Source organism: Pyrus communis, chromosome 17 (genome assembly GCF_041283825.1).
Source record: "Pyrus communis isolate YQ-2024b chromosome 17, ASM4128382v1, whole genome shotgun sequence".
Classification (NCBI taxonomy): domain Eukaryota; kingdom Viridiplantae; phylum Streptophyta; class Magnoliopsida; order Rosales; family Rosaceae; genus Pyrus; species Pyrus communis.
Genome location: NC_142581.1, coordinates 28,065,137 through 28,089,818, shown reverse-complemented (window position 1 = coordinate 28,089,818; position 24,682 = coordinate 28,065,137). Strand labels below are relative to the sequence as shown.

General features: G+C 37.8%; 2 protein-coding genes and 3 pseudogenes across 5 annotated transcripts; 3 read left to right on the top strand and 2 right to left on the bottom strand.

Moving 5' to 3' along the window:
* Positions 1 to 945: 945 nt before the first annotated feature.
* LOC148689768 (uncharacterized) lies at positions 946 to 2,042 on the bottom strand. The gene is made up of 4 exons (XM_088689275.1): positions 1,813 to 2,042; positions 1,659 to 1,724; positions 1,463 to 1,549; positions 946 to 1,290 (listed from the first exon to the last, which is right to left on the bottom strand). The coding sequence occupies exons 1-4, from the start codon at positions 1,915 to 1,917 to the stop codon at positions 1,279 to 1,281; spliced, it is 270 nt and encodes an 89-aa protein (XP_088545401.1). The 5' UTR covers positions 1,918 to 2,042; the 3' UTR covers positions 946 to 1,278.
* Positions 2,043 to 4,565: 2,523 nt separating this feature from the next.
* LOC148689767 (ribonucleases P/MRP protein subunit POP1-like) lies at positions 4,566 to 9,797 on the top strand. Its single transcript, XM_088689268.1, has 12 exons — positions 4,566 to 4,670; positions 4,779 to 4,850; positions 5,136 to 5,700; positions 5,819 to 5,914; positions 6,065 to 6,172; positions 6,249 to 6,479; positions 6,885 to 7,003; positions 7,090 to 7,575; positions 7,970 to 8,078; positions 8,158 to 8,741; positions 9,161 to 9,328; positions 9,435 to 9,797. Exons 3-12 carry the CDS (start codon positions 5,257 to 5,259, stop codon positions 9,628 to 9,630), a joined length of 2,541 nt encoding a protein of 846 aa, XP_088545394.1. The 5' UTR covers positions 4,566 to 4,670; positions 4,779 to 4,850; positions 5,136 to 5,256; the 3' UTR covers positions 9,631 to 9,797.
* A 342-nt stretch (positions 9,798 to 10,139) lies between these two features.
* Positions 10,140 to 12,156, bottom strand: LOC137749163 (pentatricopeptide repeat-containing protein At1g02370, mitochondrial-like; annotated as a pseudogene). The gene is made up of 2 exons (XR_015958483.1): positions 11,835 to 12,156; positions 10,140 to 11,466 (listed from the first exon to the last, which is right to left on the bottom strand). The product of XR_015958483.1 is annotated as a pentatricopeptide repeat-containing protein At1g02370, mitochondrial-like (transcript).
* Positions 12,157 to 13,115: 959 nt separating this feature from the next.
* Positions 13,116 to 16,676, top strand: LOC137749191 (uncharacterized; annotated as a pseudogene). The gene is made up of 6 exons (XR_015958155.1): positions 13,116 to 13,119; positions 13,264 to 13,387; positions 13,504 to 14,151; positions 14,407 to 14,606; positions 14,681 to 14,925; positions 15,088 to 16,676. The product of XR_015958155.1 is annotated as an uncharacterized LOC137749191 (transcript).
* Positions 16,677 to 17,144: 468 nt separating this feature from the next.
* LOC148689766 (putative alpha-xylosidase 2 pseudogene) lies at positions 17,145 to 24,055 on the top strand (annotated as a pseudogene). Its single transcript, XR_015958154.1, has 8 exons — positions 17,145 to 17,728; positions 20,949 to 20,998; positions 21,613 to 21,799; positions 21,959 to 22,084; positions 22,224 to 22,291; positions 22,938 to 22,974; positions 23,760 to 23,834; positions 23,915 to 24,055. The product of XR_015958154.1 is annotated as a putative alpha-xylosidase 2 pseudogene (transcript).
* Positions 24,056 to 24,682: the final 627 nt, after the last annotated feature.

The following is a 24,682-nucleotide window of genomic DNA, read 5'->3' as shown; positions in this document are numbered from 1 at the left end:
GAAGAATCGTAGTTACTGCACCTTGCGTGGCGTCTCCCAGTCCACCACGGCTTGCACGCACCTTCTCTTGCCGTCGCCAATCCAGTGACCAAGGAACTAGACCTTATGCAAAGCACCTTTTTCACATAGAGCGGATTTTCCCTTATGATCTGGAATTGGTCATAGTCTGCCAAGAGGGCAACAAAGCGCCTAAGGATTTTCTGCCATAGTCCTTCATTAAGTTACATAGTTGTTTTAACACCTTTAGGCACTCCCGTGAAACAAGTTCCCCCTCAAGGGGAGTTCTTATTCTTTCATAAGAAAAGCCCCTTTATTAGTAAGGCGGTCCAGTAAAATTTAGTACCTTAACTCCCCAAAGGTAAGAACGGGCGTACTCCATTATAGGTGTAACGGAGAGAGGAACTCTCTTTCCAGAAGAGGGATTAGTAGTAAAAGTTTTCCCAAAAGATTAGGAAAATAAATAACTCCTGTTGAAGTCTTAGGTCTAGCACGTTGCACCCTTGAGCCCTCTGATCACTTGGTCAGTACCAATCCTAAGACCAAATGCTATCTCAAAAGAGTACATGCTGCTGCTCTAACCTCTAAAACCTGAAGAAGATTCCAGCCGCGTGTATGATGCCCTGATGCTGTCATCCGATATCAGGACTGCCTTTGTCCAGGCGCTGCTGGATCCTGACAAATATCAAAGCCAGTTCGCTGAGGTGAACATGAAGGAGGCCCTGTATGCCCAGTATTCGGCTGCTGTCACCTTCACTAACGACGACCTCATGCTGAAAACAACTGAACACAATCGTCCCAACGGGGAGATTTACAATCACAAGGTCAATCGCATCCTGTTAGACCCTGGTTCATTGGTCTAGTGCTCTCTCTCTATGAAGTAACGAGATTAACTCTAACAGGGGATGCATATTTTAGGGCAACACGAATTTACAAAACAGAGAAAAGTAATATGAACTCAGATTCTTCCCACTCGATGTGCAACAGCATGAAAAAGAAAAGAAGGTCTGACTAATCTTGCAGAGTTTAATTTTGAAACCAAATGCGATAAACAAAAGAACCACAGGTTTGTTATAAATCACTACACAAGATATAAACGAACGGGACATGCTGGTCAAGATATTTTAGATCATCCACCATTTGTTCAGCAAGTCAATCAAGTTTAGAAAATTTTCTTCTATTTTTTGAACCTATAAAACATAGCGACAAAGAAAGTGACCAAAGTGAATGATCTAGCGGTTGAAGCCAATTTCAATGTATGGAACGAAAGGTACAAGCATATCAGGACTTGATCTGTAACAAAAACAAAACTTGTCATTCATGATGTGAGAGTGGTGTAGTTTGTACAATTAACAGTCCCAACCGGAAAGTTTCAGACAACACATCATCATCACTGAAGCATGAGAGCACGTGAAATGTAAAGATCCAGCGAAATCCGACACCGAAAAAGAATAAGAAATAATACCTTGTCATATACGGGAATGAAGTAGTAACCATTGGGAGCACATTGAGTGCTATCCTTCAACAACCCATCAACTGTCCGAAGCTCAACGTAAAATCCCAAAAACAATTTGCTACTTGTTCGATATCCCGTATCTGGGTTTAGATTAGTGACGAAAATGCAGTGAAATTTCAGGCAGTAATTCCAAAAATTGTTTTACCGTGATGTGATAATAATCCAATTTAACATCGGTGGGCTTCCTGGCATTGATCAGAGAAGAACTAGCCTGAAAGTTTACAGTGGCGATTACATACTCGATCAGGTAAAGGGGTAGGACCCATAACTCTAACAGTGAAAAAGATGAAGTCTTTTACCTTGACGAAGCCGCCGCAGCCGTGGATTGAATCGGCGAAAGTGGTAGAAAGGGAAGAGATTGCGAGGAAGAAGAAGAAGGCTGAGGCGTGGTCTTTGATGCCCATTTGGCCTTCCTCGTGTGTGTGTTTTTGGAGTTGAGAGGTTGGCGAGGACCGAGAAGATGTGTTTCTCTGAAAACAACGACGCTGATCTGGCTTCCCTAGTTTATATGATCCATCACTTAAATAAAACAAGAGAGAGAGAGAGAGAGAGAGAGAGAGAGAGAGTTGATGAATCAGTCCGATACCTTGTTTTTCTTGGATACAGAAAGTGTTCAGAGCATCTACAATGGTTGGGCTAAAAGTTAAATATTTTAGTCCGAAAAATTTAGCTTTTAGTTTAGAAACAACTTTTCTACTCCAACCGTTCTAATCTAAAATTTTAGCCCGGAATTATTAAAGAATGAACTTAGACCATTTTTTTTGTTAAATTAAATTTAAAAAATAAATAAATATGTAGACTATTGTAAATTAATTTTATAAACATTTTAATCTAAAAAAATTTAAATTCCGATAAATATTGGGTGGAGTCCATTCTGATTTCTGGGCTAAATTTTGGGGGGAATTTGGCATTGGTTTAGCATTTAGCCCCAGTTTTCCCCTTGGGTTGAAGTGGGTTTTTGGGGGGAGGGGGGGGGGGAATTTGGGGGGGGGGTAATTTGGTTTTTAGCCCACCATTGGAGTTGGTCTTAGGAGCTATTCAATTAGGTTTTTGAGGGGTTTTAATTCTTTTAATGAATATAGAGGTATTCAATTAGGATTTAAACTGATTATCTGAAATTCAAAATGTATGATATGAGTTTTTACCAACTGCAAAATAGGGATAAAAACACTTAAAAATACTTGCAAAAGTACAAGGTTGTCGTAATATGGTAGTTCAAGCAATATCGTTTTTCACAAGAATTGAATGAATAATTTATGTTTAAAACCAACTCTTAATTAATTATTTTAAAAAAAGTTTGGAAATTGTTGATTTTAGAATAATAAAAACGAATTTTAAAATAAAACTATTAAAGAAATTAACTAGAGAACAATTTAAAAGAAAATCAATTTGTAAAACTTAGGGTTCAGCCGTCACCGTTACAATCCTATGCAATTTTACTAATTACTTATTAATTTCCACATACATGCTCTGAAAGTTAGGTTTTCCTAAAGCATTTTTTCCTCACAATGTTCAAGCGAAAACGTATATCTAACATGCAACTCGTCTGTGATGTTCAGATTAAATATAAACATGCAAGACTCATTAAGTTTTGTGAAAACCCTTTGAAAAACTATGCAAATGTTCGCCTTAAGTGAACTTACAATTACTAATCACAAGAAGCCCTGTTCAATTTCAGGGTGATGTTCTATCAGAAATTGCATCAAGTTACTTGTCTAAAAACCTTAATGGTCGTGAATCATTAAGACAATTAGATAGTTTAATCAAGGTGATTAATAATTCAAAGCAAGCATGCTTCTATTCATAAGCAAATTAATAAAATCACATATTTATGCTAAGACTCGTGGCTTCGTCCTAGCAAAATAACTATTTATGAACAATCATAAAACAAAATATTATGAAGAACAAAGATAGAAAACACCTAAAAAATAAACTTTGTCAAAGGCTTGTGCGTGTGTTTCCACCTCTCTTCCCTCCTAACCCTAACAGCTAAAAAATCTTATTTATACTACTACAAAATAAAACCCTAAAGTGTCTTAGAATAAAACTAGGAACTATAATAAAATAATAAAACAGAAAATAAAAGGTTTTCTATTTAAACCGAAATTCGGACTTCTTAAGAAATCAAACTTTTGACCAGCCAAATCAACTCCGATTTGGTCCTAAAAGGTCTCTTTTGAAAGCTAGAGAAGTCCCCTACAAATCATCAGAAGGAATCTTCATCAAAATATGTCATCTTGACCTCCAAAATATCCAAAACGTCAAGAAATGTTAATTTGGGAAAGTTGTGCGCTGGGCCTTTATTTTATCTCCACGGTCAAACGGCTCAGTAGAAAAATCTTAATCTTTGATACAATCATCTTAAAAGAATTACGAACATCCTCCAATTGGAATCACTCCAAAATTCATTCGTTTGGTCACTTTTTGCTCCAAAGGAAGTCGTATGTCCTACATTGAAAATATACAATAAAGTATCAAAATTATACCAAAATAACTAATATATTAATACTAAGATGAGGGTAAAATATATGGTATAATATGGACTCATCAATGTATTCAATTAAAATTTTAAGATAATTTATTAAAATCCTTATAAATCATAGTGCATTCAATTAGGATTTTAAATAAGTTTATAACATTTCAGGTGTATTTAATTAGAATTTGATTTTAAAGCATATGAGAAAGTTGAGGAAGTAGAGGGAATTGGAGAGATTTTGTAGTGCATTTTAAGCATCTACAAATCTCACATCTCCCCATGAGATTTCGAGGGAATTGAATCAAAATTTTATATAAAATTTCTACAAATCAATTAAACTCTATAAAAATTAATAGATTTTTAAATCTATTAAAGTATCACAAATTCTGAATTAAATACATCCCTTAGTTTCAGCCGTTGAGATTGATCCAACGGTAATCAATTAAATTGCTCCAGGTATCAAATGGGCAGCCGCTTGCTCGGTACCCCTTTTCCCTCCTGTCTTTCTCCACCCTTCTGCTGCAAAATCCCTCTCTCTCTCTCTCTCTCTCTCTCCCCCCCTCTCCCTCTCTCTCTCTCACCTGTTCTTCTCTCAGTAGTCAGGTCGACAGGTACTCTCTCTCTCTACTTGCAGTAGTCAGGTCGACAGGTACTCTCTCTCTCTACTTGCAGATTCCCATGGTAAAGTTTTATTCTTTATTTTTCAATATTTTCATTGAAATTAATTAACTTTATTCTTGCCGCTCGCTCTCGTTGGCTGATATATAATTTTGTGATGTCTACCTCTAGATAACCAGAAGCTGAAACGCAAATCCAAAGCCATTCAGTTCCGATAATTTCGCAATCTCACATAGTTTTCTGGTGAGTCTGCTCTGCACTGCATTCAGAATTTCTTATCTTATAGTTTTCTTTGTTTCAATCTTTATATATTTATCCACAGTTGCTCATTTAGCTTTGTGTCTTTTCATATTGGTTTTCGAAAGTTAAGTTGAAGTTGTTGTATCATTGATGTTAGTTAGACTGAATTTCGTATCTCATGTCTTCAATTGTTTCCATCTTTATATTTATTTGGAATTGGAACCACAGTTGCGAACTTGCGATTGCTAAGCTTTGAAGAATCTTACAAATTGTTTTTGGACATTTCAGAGTAATAGACTAGTACTGCGAATAGAGACCAATGATGTCTGAAGAGTGAAGAGGCGATTATAATTTTGTGTGGTGGACTGGTATAATATCGTTCTTCATCTGAGGGGTTTAATTGTGTCTAATGGCTACCGATGGTTTCAGACGGCAACAGGTTTCATCAGCTCCGCCTCGAAAAATCAATGTCCAAAAGTTTGCAGAATCACGGGGTTCAGAGCTTGAGACACTCCATTCAATTGTATCTAACAGATTGAACAATGATTTCCGGTCTCGGAGAAGCAAGAGAAGAAGAACCACTGCTTACGACAATCAAGCCGCCAAAAAAAGATGTAGAAAGAAGCGAAAACTTGATCAGAGTAATGCTTTGATGTTGCCTCCAGAGAAAGATGACAAGAAGAGCGTTCCTCGTCGCATTCGTAGGAGAGCTGAGCTTAAAATGAACCTTGAAAAGGGCTTCTGCACATCAGGGGATGGTACAAAGAGGCTTAGAACACATGTTTGGCATGCGAAGCGGTTCACAATGACAAAGCTTTGGGGTTACTACCTTCCCTTGGGTTTGCAGGGCAGATAAAACGCATTATTAATTTAGCAGTGCTATTCCTTACTTTTTGCGTATTATTTGTTATGTTTCTTGATAAATACTAATTTGTTTGTTATCTATTTTATAAAATAAAATAAAATGTAGAGGAAGGGGGTCCAGAGCTGTCTTGAAGTGGTTCAAGGATGGAATGCTTGTTCATGATGCAAGCTATCATGCAGCTATCCAGTTGGAGGGCCCAGAGGCAGGCATTTACTTTACTTCCTATCTTATGAATCTATTCCTAGGAAATTGTATACCCTTTAATTTATTTTTCTTCAAAAGGTGAAGTGTTGTAATATGTTCTTTTCTGCTACTAAATTATGATGTTACGACATTTTTCATATGCATACAGGATTCGTTACTATCAATGTTAGGCATGGTAATGGTGCCTCCTCCGTCAACTCGTTTTGAAAATGTTTCCCGTTCTGTTATTTCGGGTCTCACATATGATAATGCTATGGTAAGTTATCCTATTGCACTTTTCTTTGTGAATGTGGATGACTTGAGGTATTGACTACATGACCCATTTTCTGCAGCTTCATCATTTGGGAGCACCTCTTTCAAAACCAATTGCTCCTGTGAACTATATGTGGCGGCCTTCTGGCCAACCAAATAGAGATAATGATGCCGCTGCCTGTGAAGGTGATGAATGTAATGGACCAGAGGGTACAAAGCACTCTTCTACTGATCGCCAGCTTTGGGTGTGGATACATGCTTCTGCTCTCTCTGAAGCTTATGACACTCTGAAATTAGCTTGCCAAAAAGAGGTACCCATTCTTTCGTTTTGTTCACACAAATATCAATCGTAAGTGTATAGAGGCTGAATCTCATCTGACTTCACGTCAGAAGGAAGTATGTGATGATTTATGGATCTTAAGATAGAATGCAACAGTACTGGTTTGGTATTTAAATCTCTGAATGAATGATGATTTATGGCAAATTGGCAATACTGAAACTCGTCTACTACTATGCTTTGCACTTGATACTCTGATAAGCTGACATTTTTTCACAAAATGCTACTCTCAAGTGGTTTATGTGCTGTGCTTAGGTGTCAAAGTTCGCCTCTAGTCGAGGCTTGGTAGATGTCAGTATAGAGAACACATTGCTGTTAGATGATACTACATTTTCTGAGTAGATTATTTACTGATTCATATAATGCATTATTATCTTAGATGGAGGGCAGGGGCATCGTGATTAATTGTTTCTCACTTGAGGGTCAACTTGCAAAATTAGAATGTGTGGGATCAAAAGCATTTCAACTCCTTCAAAGGACATTAATCCCCGCTACCAAGTGAGTTACGGAAAGGATTTCATTGATTTTAAGAAAGTAATGAGGTTAAAGATGGCTAATTTTGTTGTCTGGCTGAATACGACTAGAGATCATTCTTGGAAGTTGATGAGACATTCAGCTGCTGAGGCGGATGATGATTCCCAATCTACAATTTATCTTCAAAACGAGGAGGAAATTCCTTCTCATGCAATTTTGTCCCTTAATGTCAAGGATCCTCGCACATTGACAGAGACTGGAAACAATGCAGATGCTCAAGATTTAGGTTCTGCTAGTATACTAGGTGATGTGCTAGGAACTGAAGACAAAGAGCATATTATCTGTGGACAATTTTCAGACAAACCTGCAGGTAGTGGCAATATCAGAGCAAACAATTTGTGGGATGTTAGCAGTGGAGTAAGCCCTCCAGTGGAAGAGGCTGTTCTTTGCAATGAAAGACATGACCAGAAGAGGAATTTCTTCTGCCTCAATGATTCAAGTTCAGGGGCACTAAATACTTCCTCCACGTCACAGGGCTCACGGTCTTGCCTGATTATGCTTTTGAAGAATAGTAACGGAAGAGGCTTGCATGTTGGGTAAACTCCTTTTTTTTCCTGGTTTATTCTTCTATTAGCGTTATGTGGATTAAGTTAATTGCTGCATATTTGATGTTCTTGTATTAATGCTTATATGTGGGTTCAGTTGACACCATTTCTTCTGAGTTGTATGTTCGTACTGTTTATAAACTGTTAATATATTTTGTTTCTCATAAGATATATTATATAGTTCTCTGTCTTTTTTACCCTACTAACTCTTCGTGCAATAATTGTTAACGTGATGTTCGACATTCTGAATTTCATAAACAGTAGAATGTGACAATCTGTTCTTTTCTGACTCGCCTTAAAATTGCATCACGAACTTTATCATCTGTTCAATTGACTTTCATATTTTTAAAGTTACCTTAGAAGTCCATCACTTATTTCCTTACAGATGGTCTGTTATACTCCCATTAAGCTGGGTTAAGGCATTTTGGATTTTTCTTGTCTCTATGGGGGCTCATGCAATGGGTTTGAGAGAGAAGCGGTGGATTTCATGTGAAGTAAGCATTGAAACTTATTGGGTATAATATTTAATAAAAGGTTATCGAACGTTCCATCTAAGTCCCTTTTATTTTCTAGGTGGGGTTGCCATATTTTCCTTCAGATTTTCCTGATTGCGATGCATATTTATGCCTCAAGGAAACCGAAGCTGCTGCCTCTAATCTTAAAGAGGAACTGCGTCCTCCAGCCATAAGACCTTTGAGGGTTCCCATTTTATCCCCATGGAATAGTATCCGTGTTTCTTTAAACGAAGAATCTAATGCAGTTGGAGATGCCGAGAGTTTTAGGCAGCAACATGGTGTCAGAAGCAATTCATCATCTAATTCAGAGTGTGGAAACTCTGCTACATTAGCTGGCTGTCATGGAAATTCATTTGATGGTTTTGTAGCACGGATGAGTTTTTCACTGACAAATTTCTTGAATGAAATTGAAGGCTGTCATTTACATCTGTTTCCTTATGTGGCTGATAAGGAGACAAGTTTCATGAAGTTTATGAGGGATGAAATCAAGCTTGGTCCGGGCCGAGATCAGTTTACTAGATTTAAGCACAACCGTAGATTATGTTTTGTTAGAGTATTACTCCATGCTTACAAGGAAGGTTTTCTTGAAGAGGGAGCTGTAATTTGTGCGCCTCGACTGACAGACATATCACTGTGGACCAGGTAGTCTATTTTGTTTGATATCCTATAAGCTTATGATTTATCCCTTCAAGTAATATCCTAAAAGCTTATGATTATGATTGTAACGGTGGTGCTTGAAATTTCCTCGTCGTTTATTACTAGTAGAGTGGTTTTCATCTTGGTGATTAATGAGTTTATTGAATGTGTCTGCTTTAATGTGCCTGGACCAGGATAAAGTCCAGTTTGAGAGATAATGTGACCTATTTATGTTACGCCTCATTATTCAGAACTTGCATTGATGAAAATTTTCTGAAATTTAATGTAACCGTTGAAAATTTTAATCTTGGGAGTGACTTGAAATTTTATGGCCATTTTTGAAAGACGTTTATACGTATTTAAGAGCAATATTCATGCTGCAGACCAATAATTTTGAAAATAAGCTTCATGTGCGAGTCTTGCAGGTCAGAGAATTTTGATGGAGGACTTCAAATGCCTCAATCTGCTGTGGCATCGTACTTCACAGAGCAATCTTCTGGTAAGTGGGAACTCCAAATGCCAGAGGACGCTGTTCTTAGAGAAACTCATCGTTCGCCAATAGGCTTCATCACCACCGGTTTTGTTAGAGGGTGGTTAGTTCACAGCCTCTTGCCACTTTACAACGACCATCTTTTCTTTCTATTTTGTTATGCATTCATAATTTGCCGTGTGCTAAGTTGCATTTTATTTTATATGCAGCAAGAAGCCAGTAGCAGAAGCTTTTTGTGAGGCAGTTGTACTCGCTCGTCTCAGAGAGGAACAATGGGATTCGGCGCCAGCTAAGCGAAGACGAAAGGAAATATATGTTCTAGTCAGGAATTTGAGATCTTCAGCTTATAGACTTGCTCTTGCCACCATTGTTCTGGAGCATCAGGAAGATGTCGAATTCTTGTGAGGAGCCGCAGAATATGTGGTTGGCTTGTGTAGCACCACGAAACAATGTTGTTCGAAATTTACTTTTTACTAAACCAAATAGTTCTAGGAAGCTTCATGTTTTTCGTGTCTCGGCAACATCACAGTCATTAGTCACGTAATACATATAATCTTTCATCTTTACAAACACTTAACCTTAGTTTGCAGTTTTTTGATTTCGAAGTAGCGGTAGTTGGCGATATTCGTGTGATTGTTGCCACTAATCTATGTAGTAAACTAAACATAGATTTGTGTAAAGAAGACCATGAGCCTGTTCCCCAGTTCTCTGAAAAAAATGACCTACCTTGCACAATGCCCGTTACTATGAACAAAAAACCAAAAAAAAAAAAAAAAAAAAAAAAAAAAAAAAAAAAATCTAATCAACTAAGTTTCGTGAGTTCTACCATTACTCTTATCTCCCCCGAAGCTTACCAAATGCGTGTCACGACCACACAGGTAAGATTATATTCGGACAATGATATAACGAATGTGTGATTAAAAACGTAAGTTCCAATGCTGAGAGTCAATGAAAAGCATGTGCACTGAAGTGCAAAACATGTTTTGATACCATAAACAGCAAAATCTATGCCTGCATACTTACGTGTTGATACAATACTGATTGTATCAATCTGAAAATACTGAAAGCTCGAAAGATCCAACGCTAAAGATTCCCTTTATACAAGTTCAAGAACCGAAAAATGTGTTGGAAGTTCTAGGGGGCTGCTCTAAGCAGTCAATTCACTCGGAAACCTTTTCAAGTAAATTCTCAAGCTCGGGGCTGATTTCAATATGCTCTTCCTTCAATCTCTGACGCATCGCAGGATCCGATTTTCCAGCAGCTATGTAAGTCTTAAGCAACAAACAATACTCATTGCAACAGAGACAACCTAGACGCTTCAGAATCTTGCAAAATTTCTCAGCACCATCAACATCTTTCTCGTCCTCAAAATACTTGAGAAATGCAATTCTGGTATCTGGGGATGGATGCCACTCCCCATCCTTGCTTTCCGAAACAGCAGCTCCCAAATGGCTATCAGCCAAATCCACCCTACGGGTGTTCAAGGCGTGAACCATGAGCATTTCCCGAGCCTCAAGGAAAGACCCCTTACCTTTCGTCTTCTTACAGGCATTTGCAAAGATCAATTCTGCTTCTTCGTGCATGCCCTGACTGAGGTACCCACGTATAGCAACATTTGCCAAACTCATATCATATTAGGAGCAAATGGACTCCCATTCCTCAAACATTTCTTTCAATCCCTCAATGTCATTTAGCTTACAAAGGGCCTGAAGCATTACAAGATAGCTTTCATTGTTTTTTGTGGGGAAAGATTTCCTGAGTGTTTTCCATACCCTTTTGACTCCACTTAGATTAGAAGTGCAGGCATAGAGGCTAATTAAAAAATAGTAGTGCTACTGCTTCGAAATCTTCTAAGGCGGCGTAGCTCTGCATCCATGTTTTATAAGTACGTTTGTCCAGAAGGATGTTTCTCTCCTTCATTTCTTGCACTAAAGGATCCACTTTCTCCGGGTTCTGCTTTCTCATATGCAGAGACATGAGACTGTTAAAGATAAAAGTAGACGAAGCACATCCCAACTCATCCATCGTTGCAAAAAGCGCCAGTACCTTTTCTTCCATCAGTTCCTTGCAGTAACAGTGCATAAGTGCACTGTAAGTGAATAGGTCCTTTGACGATTCCGGTAGGCCGCTGACATAATCCTCAGCGGCTTCTATCCCTTTGACTTTGGACGTAAGATCCACGCGTACGGCATAGTCTGATTTCGAGTACTCCATTTTCATTAAATCCATCCATTCCATTATCTGCACTAACAACCGAATCAACAACAGAACATATTACTACTTACTATCTTGAAATCTATGAAGCACTAAGCAGTGTAATACAAATATTAGATCAAATTGTACTCGAAACACCTAAGTACCCGTTTGACAACCATTTCGTTTATAGTTTCTTTAAGATATTTCTTTTACATCTCTCCCACCATCCTTCTTCCGCTCTTCTATGTCTCCTATCTCTAAAACAAAAATGAAAACTAAAACCTAAAAACGAAATGATTATCAAACGGCCCTAAAATTCAAGAAATAGATTCACATTGCCTGCAATTGAAAATTTCGGGATAAAATGAAGCAAAAAATAAAGGGGGAGGGGTAGAAGTGGAAATGGGCGTAACCTCGAGGGCCTGCTGGTGCTTGCCGTGCTTGCGGAGCTCCTTGTTGCATTTCGCGAGCTGACTCTTCCTGAACATTTCGCCCTCCATAATGTACTGGTTTAACGTCTTCGCCAAGTTTTCTCCGGTCGCTCCCAAAGCCGATAGCCTCCGATAAAGCCTAATGGGGTTTCCAGGCTGACCCATTTTCGCCGCCGTCACAGCTTCCGCCACCGTCGCAGCCTCAACTGTCGTGCAGAGCTTCCTCGCCAGCCACATTCCGGTAAATATCGAACGGCTCAGATTCATTTTTGTGGGAGTCGATTCTCTCTCTCTCTCTCTCTCTCTCTCAAAGCCAAAGGGGGTTTCTAGGGTTTAACGTGTTGGACAAGTTAGATTTCGGTTTCCACACGGTGCATTTAAATCACACATTTTTATCTAATTAAACTGGGCCCGATAATGGGTCGAGGCCAGGCACCGGCCCAATTGAGATTTTTTTTTTTTTTTTTTTCCGTCTGAAAATTGATTACTAAAATAATCCATTTTATAGCATACATCGTCCTTTTATAGCCGTTGTGTAGTTGACACGATGTTTTTATAGTCGTTGTGTTGTTGACGCGATGTTGTTATGTTTGGCAAAATTTGATTTCGATCATTTCAGCAACCAAAAGGTCAAAAGTTGTTCATTTTAGTTAATTATTCTGTTTTATGACGTTTTGAAATAGGTTGAATTAAAATCCATGTAGTTCATTGTAATTTTCACTTTTATTCTTGTGTCTTCATTTTTGTAGTTTAATCGTGTTATCACCAATACCTGACTAAACATGATAATATGATTAAAATACAAAAATAACTATGAAAGAATATTAGAGGAGACCAGGAGGGAGAGTGGCTAATAAAATTCCCGATTTCTTACCAGCAAATCGCAAACTGAACCATATATTGACGTAATGTGAAGTAACTTGTTAAGAAAAACTTATCAACCTATGTTGAATTGTGACCTGTTTGTAAGGAGGCTGACAATACTACGTATGGAGAAATTTTTTAGTTTTGACATTGTCATTGTCACGTGTAGTTATTAATCCATGTGCTATATTAGTCGACCAATGCTACCTAACTCCTTACATGCAAATCAAAAACTGAAACTTAGAGTAATGTGAAATAACTTGTATAAAAAAACAGAAACAATTATGTAGAAATGTCAAACTGTGACTTGTCTACAAGGAGGGAATACTATACAAATTGAGGATGTTTTGATGTCGATGCTAACATTGTCACTTGTGGTTATTAATCACGTGTTGTACTATGGGTGATTTGCATAGTTGATATGTTAGTTGCGATTCACCCACCCAAAAATTGTTCACTTAGATGTAAGGAGCCATGTGTGTTTGTTAATTGGGTAGATGATACCCATAAGTGAGTGTTATGTAGGTGCTTTGTGCTCAATTGGCAGGCAAGAATATTGAGATCCTTGTTTTCACCGTTGCTGCTAGACCTTTATACGTTGAAGCGAGGCGACGGCGGCAGCCAAAGACGCCTTACAAACCAAAGGTTGATGGTATTCTTGAATATATTCTGTAAGTTCCAGTTTTTACCCTTGTCCATTTTAGCCAGCATTCCTGTATCCTATCAGCTTAACCTATCTTCTTTTTTTTTTTTTTTTTTTTTTTTTTTTTTTTTTTCAAATGTGTAGATATTGGTGTTCCTTTGGCCCTGATGACCAGAGGAAGGGTGGGCTTGTACGACCCTGCAGGATTAATATCTCAAAGAAGAAAAATGCTGGTCGACTGAAAACCAAGAGAGGTTGTACCTGCCACTTTATTGTGAAACGATTAATTGCTGAACCCTCAGTGGCGCTTATCATATATAATCAGGATTAGCATGTAGATAGGAAAGGAGCGCCATGCCATGGTCCACAAGATAAGATGGCTGCTGGAACACGTGTTATGTTTGCCCCTTGTATCTCTGATTGTCTGCTTCTTCGTGTGCAGTCTTTGTTATATGTGGGGGTCTCTGTGGAAAGTATAATGCAGAGACACAATGAATCAGTAGAGAAACAAGGTGGTCCATCTAATTGCAATGACCTTTTAACCCATAGTTATGTTCGGAGGCAGGAGAGGGTCATTCGACGTTCTATATATGAATTGGATGCTGATGTTGCAGTTAGCATTAACATGTGGGTAGAAAACCATCAGAGTCATGTTCTCTTCTATGAGGATTTCTCTGATGTGGACCTTTTAACTTTGGGCATTCAAACAGAGTGGCAGTTGCAACAGATGATTCGCTTTGGCAATCACAGCCTTATAGCTTCTGATCAAGGTTTGGAACAACCAAATGGAAGGTCCGTTTAGTTTGTTCACCCTTTTATTATCAACTACATTTGTTAATAGTAATAATGAGAAACAGAATTAGTTCTTGTTGCAACGTTATTTATTTGGGAGTTTTAACGAAAACCCACGGTACTGTTCACTTGAATGAAAAACCATATTTTTACACTAAAAAATCAAATCTGGTACTATTCACATTACCCTTTATTTTGTCCTTATCGTTAAAACTCAAAGTTTTCAAGCCATTTTCATTAGTTTTCCTTATTTAGTATCCCGTTCATAGTTTCCTTGTATTTAATGAAGACAACAAGGTCATTCCGGTAGCGTGGATAGTTGCTCCGAAGTTTGAAAGTTCCAATGCCCATAAATGGATGAGAGCTTTTTACAATAGAGATCAAACGAAAGATCCTGCATGGAATTTAGCTGGTTTCATAGTGGATGATCCTCTAGCTGATGTGCTCACCATCAGGTTGGTTGCTCAGTCCTCGTCCAGTCTTCATACTGACAATTTTATTCACTGAAGTTCTTTTTCATTATACTCAGTGATGTATTTCAGTGTTCAGTGATGATAAGCTTTTGGCGGGTTCATCATGCATGGCATAAAAACTTAGTAAAGAAATGTGTGGACAATGAGATGCGAGCTACAACATCAAGGAGGCTTCATCAGGCAGTGGATAACATCTGTCAACAACGAGGAAGCAAGCGTTTGTTTGAGGACTTTATAGAAGATTTTTTTGATGAATCAGATTTTATGGATTACTTTAAGGCAACCTGGTATCCTAGAATTGGTTAGTCACTATCATATTCAGTAGGGGTATATTTTGCCTTATGATACGACGTAACAAGTGTATCGTTTAATTCATTCACCCTCTTCTCTTTAAATAGGAACCTTTTTTTTCTTTTGCTTTTATCTTGAATAACACGTGCAAGAAAAATGTCTCTTGACTCAGGGATGTGGATTTCTGCACTACAAAATATTCCTCTTGCTAGCCAGGAAACCTCTGCGGCAATGGAGTTCTACCACAAAGAGCTAAAGCTTAGGCTATTGAACGAGAAGAAACCTAGCGTGTACAAACGAGCTGATTGGTTGATTGATAAGCTGGGTACAAAAGTGCATTCCTACTTCTGGCTTGATGAATATTCCGAGAAGGATGATTTTGCATGATATTGGAAAGATGAGTGGGCGAGTGGTTTAACATCTTGGCGTAAAGCTTTGAAGATTCCTGACTGCAATATTGTCATAGAAGGTACACGTGCAAAAGTTATTGAGGAGCTCGACCAAGAGAATACTTATGTTGTTTGGAACCTTGGTTCGCAGTTCGGTATTTGCAACTGCCGTTGGGCAGAAATGGGCAACCTGTGTGAACATATACTCAAAGTTATTAATGTCTGCTGGAAAGGGTTGTCTACGCCATCTATCAGCCTATTGCAGTACCACAAGGCCTTGATTGATATGCTACACTGCCCACCTCATGATTCTTTGATTCATGATCAGGCTGTTTCTTTAGCAGTGGACTAATTAATATGGAAAGCAAAGATACCACAATGGATGTGGCGTCTTTCGCCAATTGAAATCAAGAAGTGGTAAATAAGGATCCAATAAATGAGGAAGTATTATCTCTACATAAGAATAACTGTGGGGATGGAGCTGAGAGAACCAAGGGTAAAGTGGCTACCGAACCAAGTAATTTGGTAGCACGTGGAAATGACCTATGTAATGAGAGTTATGGAGAAGAAATTACTCGCGATGAGATGGATGTCGACCCGTCATCCATCTGCATTTCCCCACCCGGGTTGCATTCTGTTGATCAGGTTGTGTCTAGCAGTGCTTTGAGGTCATTGTTTAACAGAGAGGTTGAAGACCTGTCTTCTGCAGATGATGCTCGCACTAATCCAACCGGATTTAAGGATGACATCTTAAATAGAAATAGCCAAGAAAATACGATGGATGAGGACATGAATATCTCTTCCTCTAACAATGGAGTTTTGTGGAGCAATGCACAGTAACTCATCCTGATGATTACCACGGCCATGATATTGAACCCGTTGTTATTTGCAAGACATCTGTTGAATTGCAAGTGGTTGAAGCGGCTGAAACTCCAGGTGTCATTACAGAAAATGATAGAATGGAAACTGAAAACAATAACAGAAGCACGATTAATCACCCATCCTCCGCTGATGACGCTGCCAGTATCTACGGCCCTCGTGACAACTTGGTAAATGCTTCTGATTGTAGTCGGGACTCAAAAGCTGTTGGCAATATGATGGTTGTAAGGTACTCAAGATCGAGTTACAACGAGGAACAACTGCGCAGTTGAATTGAGATACCGGAACTGGATCTTCTGAGAACCCTTCTTCATCTCATCTTACTAAGAGGGAAATGTAAAAATGGCGCCGAAAGCATTAACAGCAGCGATGAGTTTGTCAATGGCATCAGTATGTACTTGTGCTTAGGGAAGCATTTTAGTGGAGACTTCTGAGGCCTTTTGACAAGTATGACTAATTGTAAGGTTTTGGTTTGCGTAAAATCTAACCGGCATCCTACTTAAAAATTACTTTAGTCTAAAAAAGGATTCCTTAGACTAAAGTAATTTTTAAGTAGGATGCCATTTTTTAGTCTTAAAAAGGGATTTTTGTTTCAAAACAAAGAAAAAAAAAAAAAAAGAAAAAAAAAGAGGATTCCAATTATACTATTCAAATGAACAGTGTTATGGGATGAATTTCAATTTATTTACAAATTTAGTGTAAAGAAGGCCTTCTGCCGCTGATCTTGATGTACACGCGTTGATGATCGCGGGAAGGGAATAACGATACGATGCAGACGGTCTCAAACCCTCCTTGCCTTCTCCGTCTCGCAGACCACGATACAGACGGTCTCGCCTCCGTCCTCTGCTCCTCTTGCCGCCGTCTCCCTTCTCTCGCCTCCGTCGTCTTACTCCTCCTTTCTCTATCTCTGGAATCCTATCGTCATCTTCCTCGCATGCAAGGCTCTGGCCCTTTCATTTGAAACCAAAGCGTGTTTCAGGCGAAGACGAAGAGCCCCATCGAAGTCTCAGAGTACTCCGGCTCTGAGCTCATTTTCAGCTACATCTCGGACCCATTTGGGTTCGCCTTCAAGAGGAAGTCCGACGGGCAGGTCCTCTTCAATTCGAGCTCCGAATCCGAAGACCCATATGGCGAACTGGTGTTTAAGGACCAGTACCTCGAGATATCCACCCGGCTGCCGAAGGACTCCTCCCTTTACGGCCTCGGAGAGAACTCTCAGCTGCACGGGTTCAAGCTCTATCCGAACGATCCATACACCCTCTTCACCACTGAAGTCTCGGCGATCAATCTCAACACTGATTTGTACGGGTCCTACCCGGGTTTACACGGATCTCCGGAATGTCGGCAACGATTCTTACGCGCACTCTGTTCTGCTGCTCAACAGCAATGGCATGGATGTGTTCTACAGAGGGACTTCTCTCACCTACAAGGTCATTGGGGGTGTTTTCGACTTTTACTTCTCTGCCGAGCCGACGCCGTTAGGCGTTGTCGACCATTACACGGCGTTCATCGGCAGACCGGCCCGGATGCCCTACTGGTCTCTTGGTATGTTCTGCTTCCTACCCTCTGCTTTGCCTTCATTAACTTGCTCGGTTATTCCTACTTCTAGCTTTAGATTAAAAGCATTGGATGTGTATATTTTTTCTGGTGCTTCTTTCCCTCCAACTTTGCAATTTTTTATTTTTAAATGTTAATTGTTTGGTTGGTTTGTTGGGATCTTTTCATATTATTTTGATATGGGTTGTTGATTTTGCTTTTCTTGCATTTTAGTTTGATTAATTTTGTGAATCAATGAGTAATTTCCATTAGGACTATAAGAACAAAGAGTAATTTAATTCTCAGTACCCAGATTCCGATTACTTGCTTCTAATTTGTCACCCAAAATGTTAGGTGTTTTGTGTTCGACATATGAAGTGATAAATGTGTGTTGATACCGAAAAAGAAGATGAATTTAAAAGAATACAATCTTTAGGACCAACTGATGAAAAGGATCAGAGAAAAGGTTGTCGAATACACTCTTGGTCATGCATCTGTGATGTTGTAAGAGCTCTAATACTATCGTTGTAACATGGAGAAAGGAACAGTCCATAGATATCGAAGTTGTCCTAGAAGTGCTGTTATAGCACTGGAGGGCTTTGGTGCATTTTTGTTTTGTCTGAGTGTACATTGTTATTATTGTTATTGTTTTTTGTGGCTACAGTTCGGAGACGAACTAATGATCACCAAGAAGATGTGATAACGGATGGAGGGAATGAAGTATTGTTTGATGACCAAATCATGAAGCGGAGAACAACATGGAGTGGTTCTGATTCTCATGCCCTGCCACATGCTCAAACACATCAGAGTAATTGAGATCAAATTGTACAATATTTATGATTTAGGGCTTGCATTCATTAGAATGGAAACACATTCTAAATTAGGAATATCATAACATTGTCTTACGAAAATTCCAAATGGAAAGCAGTCCATACCTTCATTAGAAGGGAAACTGAAAGTATATAAATTATGAAGTGCAGAACTTCAAAAATGAGGGGCAAAAATTTTGTGTATGCTAAAGATAGCATACTGCATAAACCTCAGTTTTAAATATGACAACATGATAATGTATTTCAGTGCATATAAATGTAGTTCCACAAATTAGGCTCCATCTGAATGCAATTGGTTTCTCTGCTAGATTGCCATGGACGAAGTATGATGTTTTATTTACCGCATCTAATGATCTTACTTATGGATTGCAGGAAGAAGTTATCAAGTTAAATGAACAATTTAGCCATTTGTAAAGTTTGGTGAGCTCTTATGCCTTGGTTTATGTTCAAGCTTGAGCTTCTTAGTTGTACGTTAATCACTATATTTTCGTTCATTTATTTGGGATGTGGTGGCACTGTTAATGCCATTGCTATCAATCCCAGGATTTTTCATTTATAACACTTAGATTTATTTTAATGTATTAGTTTATAAAGTTTCCATGTAAAAAAGTGTTTGTGGTTTCAGACAGCCAGTGGGGTAACCGTCTTTACCAAATAAAAGAATCCAATTTTGATTTTCAACGTCTTAATCCTTTTCCTTTGTTAACTCTTCGTTTTGATTTTTTACCAAACTATATATTGCATCTTTATCATGGGTAGATTTTTAATACAATATTGGTGACACAATACCATCTACAAATGAATGGTTTCTTATAGCATGCATATCCATATATTGCCACTTCATTGGTTCTTAGGTACTAGACCAGGAAGGATTAATAAGGATTCAATTCGTCCTAGAATTGGATTTTGTTTTCCACTTCATTGCATTTGAATATTAAGCTTTGTCCATAATTCGCTAAAAAACATTGTCTATTATGTTTGTGTACGGATGGTTGAATTAAAGGTTTTATTCGAAGATCTCCTACAATCTCAACAATTGCAATTGGAGGAAACTACCGAATAAAATGGTAATCAATGACTCAATGATGTTCTTTGTTATTCTATTTTCATATAAACAATACATATTCTTTATTTCTCGTATTCTGTAAATCTTTTAGTTTAATGAAATGTAACTAATTTGTTCAACATCCTAATGTATATAACATTTTGAATTTTAGGTAATTAATGTGACATGGTGATCATATTCAATTTGTGTTTGTTATGAGACAGTGGCGCTTTCTATATGTTTATATCCGCAACACCAGCTCACGAACAATCCTCGACCCTTCATCCTCGCAGCTCGACTTAGTTTTGAACGAAAAAGCTCCTCCAGGAATCAATTTTCTCCCCCTCTTCCTTGCTGCTCAACAAAGGGTGGTTAGTTTGTGACTGAGAAACTTGAATAAAACTGTAATTTTTTATTACCAAAGCATCTGCAATGGCATGGATGTGTTCTACAGAGGGACTTCTCTCACCTACAAGGTCATTGGGGCTGTTTTCGACTTTTACTTCTTTGCCGGGCCGATGCCATTAGGCTTTGTCGACCAGTACACGGCGTTCATCGGCAGACCGGCCCGGATGCCCTAGTGGTCTCTTGGTATGTTCTGCTTCCTACCCTCTGCTTTGCCTTCATTAACTTACTCAGTTATTCCTACTTCTAGCTTTATATTAAAAGCATTGGATGTGTATATTTTTTCTGGTGCTATTTCCCTCCAACTTTGGAATTTTTTATTTTAAATGTTAATTGTTTGGTTGGTTTGTTGGGATCTTTTCATATTATTTTGATATGGGTTGTTGATTTTGCTTTTCTTGCATTTTAGTTTGATTAATTTTGTGAATCAATGAGTAATTTCCATTAGGACTATAAGAACTAAGAGTAATTTAATTCTCAGTACCCAGCTTCTGATTAGTTGCTTCTAATTTGTCACCCAAAATGTTAGGTGTTTTGTGTTCGTCATATGAAGTGATAAATGTGTGTTGATACCGAAAAAGAAGATGAATTTAAAAGAATACAATCTTTAGGACCAACTGATGAAAAGGATCAGAGAAAAGGTTGTCGAATACACTCTTGGTCATGCATCTGTGATGTTGTAAGAGCTCTAATACTATCGTTGTAACATGGAGAAAGGAACAGTCCATAGATATTGAAGTTGTCCTAGAAGTGCTGTTATAGCACTGGAGGGCTTTGGTGCATTTTTGTTTTGTCTGAGTGTACATTGTTATTATTGTTATTGTTGTTTTTGGTGTTGTGGGTGGAACGGTGGAAGCGAGGGAGTGGTGGCTTACAGTGTGATTCTGTCAGTCGTATTTCTTTATGTTTGTTTGATTTTGGTTTCTGGTTTAAAATGTCGATGTTTAAGGTGCAAAACGAGGAGGGAATCATCACCGAGCTCTACATCCTGGGAAAATGGTACGTAATCGACTCTAATCCGCAATTTTTTTGTATGATTGTTTTGGGATTAATTTGTAGTTTTTTGTGGATTCAGTTTGGAGGCGAACTAATGATCATTAAGAAGACGTGATAAGAGATGGAGGGAATGAAGTATTGTTTGATGACCAAATCACGAAGCGGAGAACAACATGGAGTGGTTCTGATTCTCATGCCGTGCCACATGCTCAAACACATCAGAGTAATTGAGATCTAATTGTACACTAGTTATGATTTAGGGCTTGCATAGATTAGAATGGAAACACATTCTAAATTAGGAATATCATAACATTGTCTTACGAAAATTCCAAATGGAAAGCAGTCCATACCTTCATTGGAAGGGAAACTGAAGGTATATAAATTATGAAGTGCAGAACTTCAAAAATGAGGGGCAAAAATTTTGTGTATGCTAAAGATAGCATACTGCATAAACCTCAGTTTTAAATATGACAACATGATAATGTATTTCAGTGCATATAAATGTAGTTCCACAAATTAGGCTCCATCTGAATGCAATTGGTTTCTCTGCTAGAATGCCATGGACGAAGTATGATGTTTTATTTACCGCATCTAATGATCTTACTTATGGATTGCAGGAAGAAGTTATCAAGTTAAATGAACAATTTAGCCATTTGAAAAGTTTGGTAAGCTCTTACTGGGATGGTAGAGACAGAGGCCATGGAGTTGGGCAGAGACGGAGGTCATGGAGTTGGGCCTGGGAATTCCACAAACCAAGGGCTGGTGTCAGTGGGTGTTAATATCAGCAATAAGCATTACTGGGATGTGAGTTCTCTCAACCTTTTGATTAATTTTTTATATTTTGGCTTTTTATATAAGCTACGTAAATGTGTAATTTCCATTTGAAAACCTGGGGAATTCTTTTGTGAATGTTTTTGTTCTATTTATTTGTGATTTTGTGAATGATTTTTGATGTCGTTTTAGTATATAATATGGTTTGGTTAGTTCACCCAAGAAAAGAGAATGTGGATGTTGTCTCTGGAATCCTATCGTCATCTTCCTCGCATGCAACGCTCTGGCCCTTTCAGTTGAAACCAAAACGTGTTTCAGGTGCCTAACACAACCTCTCACTACTCATTCACATCATTTGGTTTTTGTTCTGATAAATTTGTATGCTTTCTGGATTCTTTATGGCAGTTTTGGACCTTTTCTTTTCTGAATGTGTGCTTCTCTGGGTTTTTTATGGCAGCTCTGTGGAAAAGCAAGAAAAAGGAAGAACCAGTATTAGAAGATCTTCCCAAAGAGTACTTCGATGATGTGAGTGCCTTGATCCTTTAACTTGGCCAAATGGGTGCTCAAATTTCATGTTTTTCTGTGATTATATGAGTAATTTTTTGTATTTTGTTTTGGGTTTTGCCAACTTCTATGGTGGTATTTATGGGTTTGGTATTGATTTTCAGTTAACAATGACTTTGGGGAAATTGATTGAGTCTGCATTCAATGTAACTTTTCGTGCAATTATATACCGATGAAATTGATTGAGTTTGGTGGGTTTGATGCGTACTGATATAAGTTTATTTGGTTTGGGTTGATCTGAAATTGGTGATTGCATTTTCATAACACGTTGGAATGTGAATTTTCATGCGTTTTGTAATTCTGAGTCTGTGTTTGGATGCTTTAATATGTTGGATTACCTTAGATACTGGCCTTCCCTTGATTTATGCATGATGGAACTAATGTACGTTAGAATAGATAATTTATCTGGTCTTCTTACTTTTGTTGGAATGTTGTTAATGTAATCTGTTAATTTTGGATATTTGTCTGTCATGGGTTCTGTAGAATTAGACTCCAGTTGTGTCCTCTCTGGTTTTCTGATTATTTTCTCAATTACGATTATTTCTTACCAATTTCCTTTGAGATTTGTGCATGTGTTTGTGAATGCTCTGTTTCTTCATTTTTACAGGAAATAGAATTGCTCTCTTCCTCTTCTTGGCAACCACGTATGCCCTCTCTCTCAAATTCTTTCATTTGGGGTTTAAATGTGATGCCTTATTGCCTAAAATATCATGTTGTTAAATGGGTTATGATATTTTGGTTCTCTGCACATTCTGCATAGTGCAAAAAGCAAAATCTCTCTCTCTCTCTCTCTCTCTCTCTCTCTCTCTCTCTCTCTTGCTTTTTGTGGCTAAAGATCATGTCGTTTGTGTCATAAATTTATTTTTGTTACGTGGGGTTATGTATATCTTTCGGATAATAAAAAAGTTTGAATCTTTACTAGGTTTCTTTAAATTTCTTTGAATTCTGCTTTGTAAATTTGGTTTAGAAATGTGTAGAATTGCATTTAAGAGGATCATAAGGAAGAGAAGCAAAGATCAGTTCTCAGGCATTCCCTACGTGAGATGACTATGCTTAATTGCTTACTTTCCACTTGTTATGCTACTTTGCTTCTCACTCCTTCAACTGCTCTTTCTCTCTCCCCTCTCTGCTGTGTACTGCCTAATTAGTTATTTACATTTGTTTATTTATCTCTGTAAGGCTTTCATGCTTGGATTTTAAACTTATGATTCAATTAGAAACCTTTATAATGTTGATGGTAGTAGAACATTCAACAGATATATATTCAACATTCGGTGGCTCTGGCAAAATCATATAGACTAAGATTTGTTAATATATGGAGGTGAGACGAGCTATTTCATTCCGAACTAAGACCTAAGAATCTTCGCAATTCTTATCCTTTAAATTTTGTATTTTTTTTAAAATATTTATTAATTTTTTGGTGATGCAGATAGATGAACATGTTCAAAGGGAAATCATGAACCATAGATCACTGGACCATCCAAATATCATTCGATCCAAAGAGGTTAGTGATAATAAACTATTTTCATTTTGTATTTTTTTTTAAATATATATATATATATATTTTTTTTTTTGGTGATGCAGATGGATGAACATGTTCAAAGGGAAATCATGAACCACAGATCATTGAAGAATCTGAATTTCATTCGATTCAAAGAGGTCAGTGATCATAAACTATTTTCGTTTTGTATTTTAAGAGGATGAATTTGGCAAGTTCTGTTTGAATTTTGTATGAGTATCTGCTGGGGTTAGGTGGATGACGACATAACATGCTAAATTTGGTCTTTGGTGTGCTTAAACTGGTACTGGGGATAGGGATGGGTAAATACCCATTGGTTATGGGTAACTGCGGTTACCCGTCTATTTAAATTAAACGGTTACGGTTATGAATAAATTGTTTATATAAATAAACGGTTCTGGGTATAACCGTTTACCCGCGAAATTTAAATAGCCGGTTTTAGGTATTAACCGCGGTTATAAACGGGTAACCGTTTACCCATTTATTTTATATATGTAAAATTAACACAAACTATGTTCTCGATCCAATAATACTTAGGACCCAATAAATTAGCAAGGAATTCAGCGGTCCTTCTCTCAATAACATTGCTACAGGAATGATGATTCTCATCATCAAGGAATTCGCCAAATTAATTTAAATTCCTTGCGAGTAACCATGAAATTGACAGAAATGTCTTCTAAACAATTTTTGTAACCCAATAATACTTACCAAATGTTATATTTACCTTCATTGATAACAGTTAAAAATATCGTCCTTAAACTATTATTTTAATTATTGGAATGGTATAAGGACTTAAAAAATTAAAATACGGAAATGGATGATGAATGTACCTA

What these genes read in the sequence shown, in the direction of transcription:
- LOC148689768 (XM_088689275.1), bottom strand. Translation starts at nt 1,917, where the DNA reads ATGGGCATCAAAGACCACGCCTCAGCCTTCTTCTTCTTCCTCGCAATC. An exon ending in GCTGCGGCGGCTTCGTCAAG is followed by an intron (nt 1,725 to 1,812) that starts GTAAAAGACTTC and finishes GTAAACTTTCAG; the next exon opens with GCTAGTTCTTCTCTGATCAA. An exon ending in TGGATTATTATCACATCACG is followed by an intron (nt 1,550 to 1,658) that starts GTAAAACAATTT and finishes TTGGGATTTTAC; the next exon opens with GTTGAGCTTCGGACAGTTGA.
- LOC148689767 (XM_088689268.1), top strand. Translation starts at nt 5,257, where the DNA reads ATGGCTACCGATGGTTTCAGACGGCAACAGGTTTCATCAGCTCCGCCT. An exon ending in CCTTGGGTTTGCAGGGCAGA is followed by an intron (nt 5,701 to 5,818) that starts TAAAACGCATTA and finishes ATAAAATGTAGA; the next exon opens with GGAAGGGGGTCCAGAGCTGT. An exon ending in ACATTAATCCCCGCTACCAA is followed by an intron (nt 7,004 to 7,089) that starts GTGAGTTACGGA and finishes GAATACGACTAG; the next exon opens with AGATCATTCTTGGAAGTTGA.